The sequence below is a fragment of the Loa loa genome (genome assembly GCF_000183805.2).
Source record: "Loa loa unplaced genomic scaffold supercont3.1087, whole genome shotgun sequence".
Taxonomy (NCBI): Eukaryota; Metazoa; Nematoda; class Chromadorea; order Rhabditida; family Onchocercidae; genus Loa; species Loa loa.
In genome coordinates, this window is record NW_018109267.1 from 2454 (window position 1) to 3698 (window position 1245).

The 1245-nt window shown below is 25.1% G+C and overlaps 1 protein-coding gene across 1 annotated transcript; it reads left to right on the forward strand.

Annotated features, from left to right (window-relative positions):
- Window positions 1–107: 107 nt before the first annotated feature.
- LOAG_15785 (hypothetical protein) lies at window positions 108–380 on the forward strand (the record flags this gene model as incomplete). The annotated part of the gene is made up of 1 exon (XM_003151273.2): window positions 108–380. A coding segment is annotated over one exon (273 nt), but the record flags the coding sequence as incomplete, so codon positions are not given.
- Window positions 381–1245: the final 865 nt, after the last annotated feature.

Below are 1245 nucleotides of genomic sequence, written 5' to 3' on the forward strand. Positions count from 1 at the left end.
TTAATTAAATTAAAATAAAAAAAACATTTCATAAATTGATGCCAAATGTTGATATTATTAGGCACGATAAACGAACGGATTATATGGCGTGGATATTTTCATAAAATATGAAGACAAATGTTCGCTTCCTCATTTTCTTTTTATATACGATAAAATTAACAATTCTGGAACTATTATCACAAACAATTATCAAATTTGAACCATTTGAAATTGCTAATATTTTATCTGTAAAACATTTAAATACAACAAATATTGCATTGATTGATACGAAATTTTCCAATCATAATATCAAAATACTTAAAAAACGACATACTCAACAACAATTTTCCAATGTGAATAATTTATTGCAACAACGTATTTATGGGAATGTTGTTCCACAGGTAACATAATTAATTAATATTGTCAAAATTTTTTTTTCTTAGCATAATTATTTATATATATTAATGTTATCAGTAATGATGACTATGATAGCATACTACTACAAACGATTGATAAGTGTATTTTTTTTTTTTCATTGTCATATCATTAATTGATATTATCAAATTTTTTTTTTAGTTTAATCATTTCAGTGTTATACTTTTAATTAATATTATCAAAATTTTTCATTTAATCGTTTATTGATGTTATCTGAAATTATCAATATGATAGCATTAATTAGTAATGCTAATTAATATTGTCATAATTTTTAATTTAATCATTTATCAATGTTATCTGCAATTATGAATATGATAACACTACAGGATATTATTATGTGACATTTTTCAGTGTCCATGTGTAATTAAGCCTGGTACAGATAAATGTATCGCTTATGATTCACGATATCAAGCTGCTACTATTGAGGAAGCATTAGTGGCATTTCAGGATTTTACAATGGATGATGATAGCCTAAATTATCCTACTAGTAGTATTATCGTTCGTTTTACATATCTTTTATTAGGTTGGTGCAAAAATAATTGCATTTTTGCATTTTAATATTTATTTTAGATTAAATAAATTGGCTTAGACAAAAAGTAAATTTGGGTTATTTATTATTTGAATCATAAAATGTACCAAAAAGAAACATACCAAGAATCTGGGAATGTACCTGATAAAAATGCCAAGAATCTGGGAATGTATCTGATAAAAATGCCAAGAATCTGGGAATGTATCTGATAAATATGCCAAGAATCTGGGCATGTATCTGATAAATATGCCAAGAATCTGGGAATGTATCTGATAAATATGTCAAGAATCTGAGAATGTATC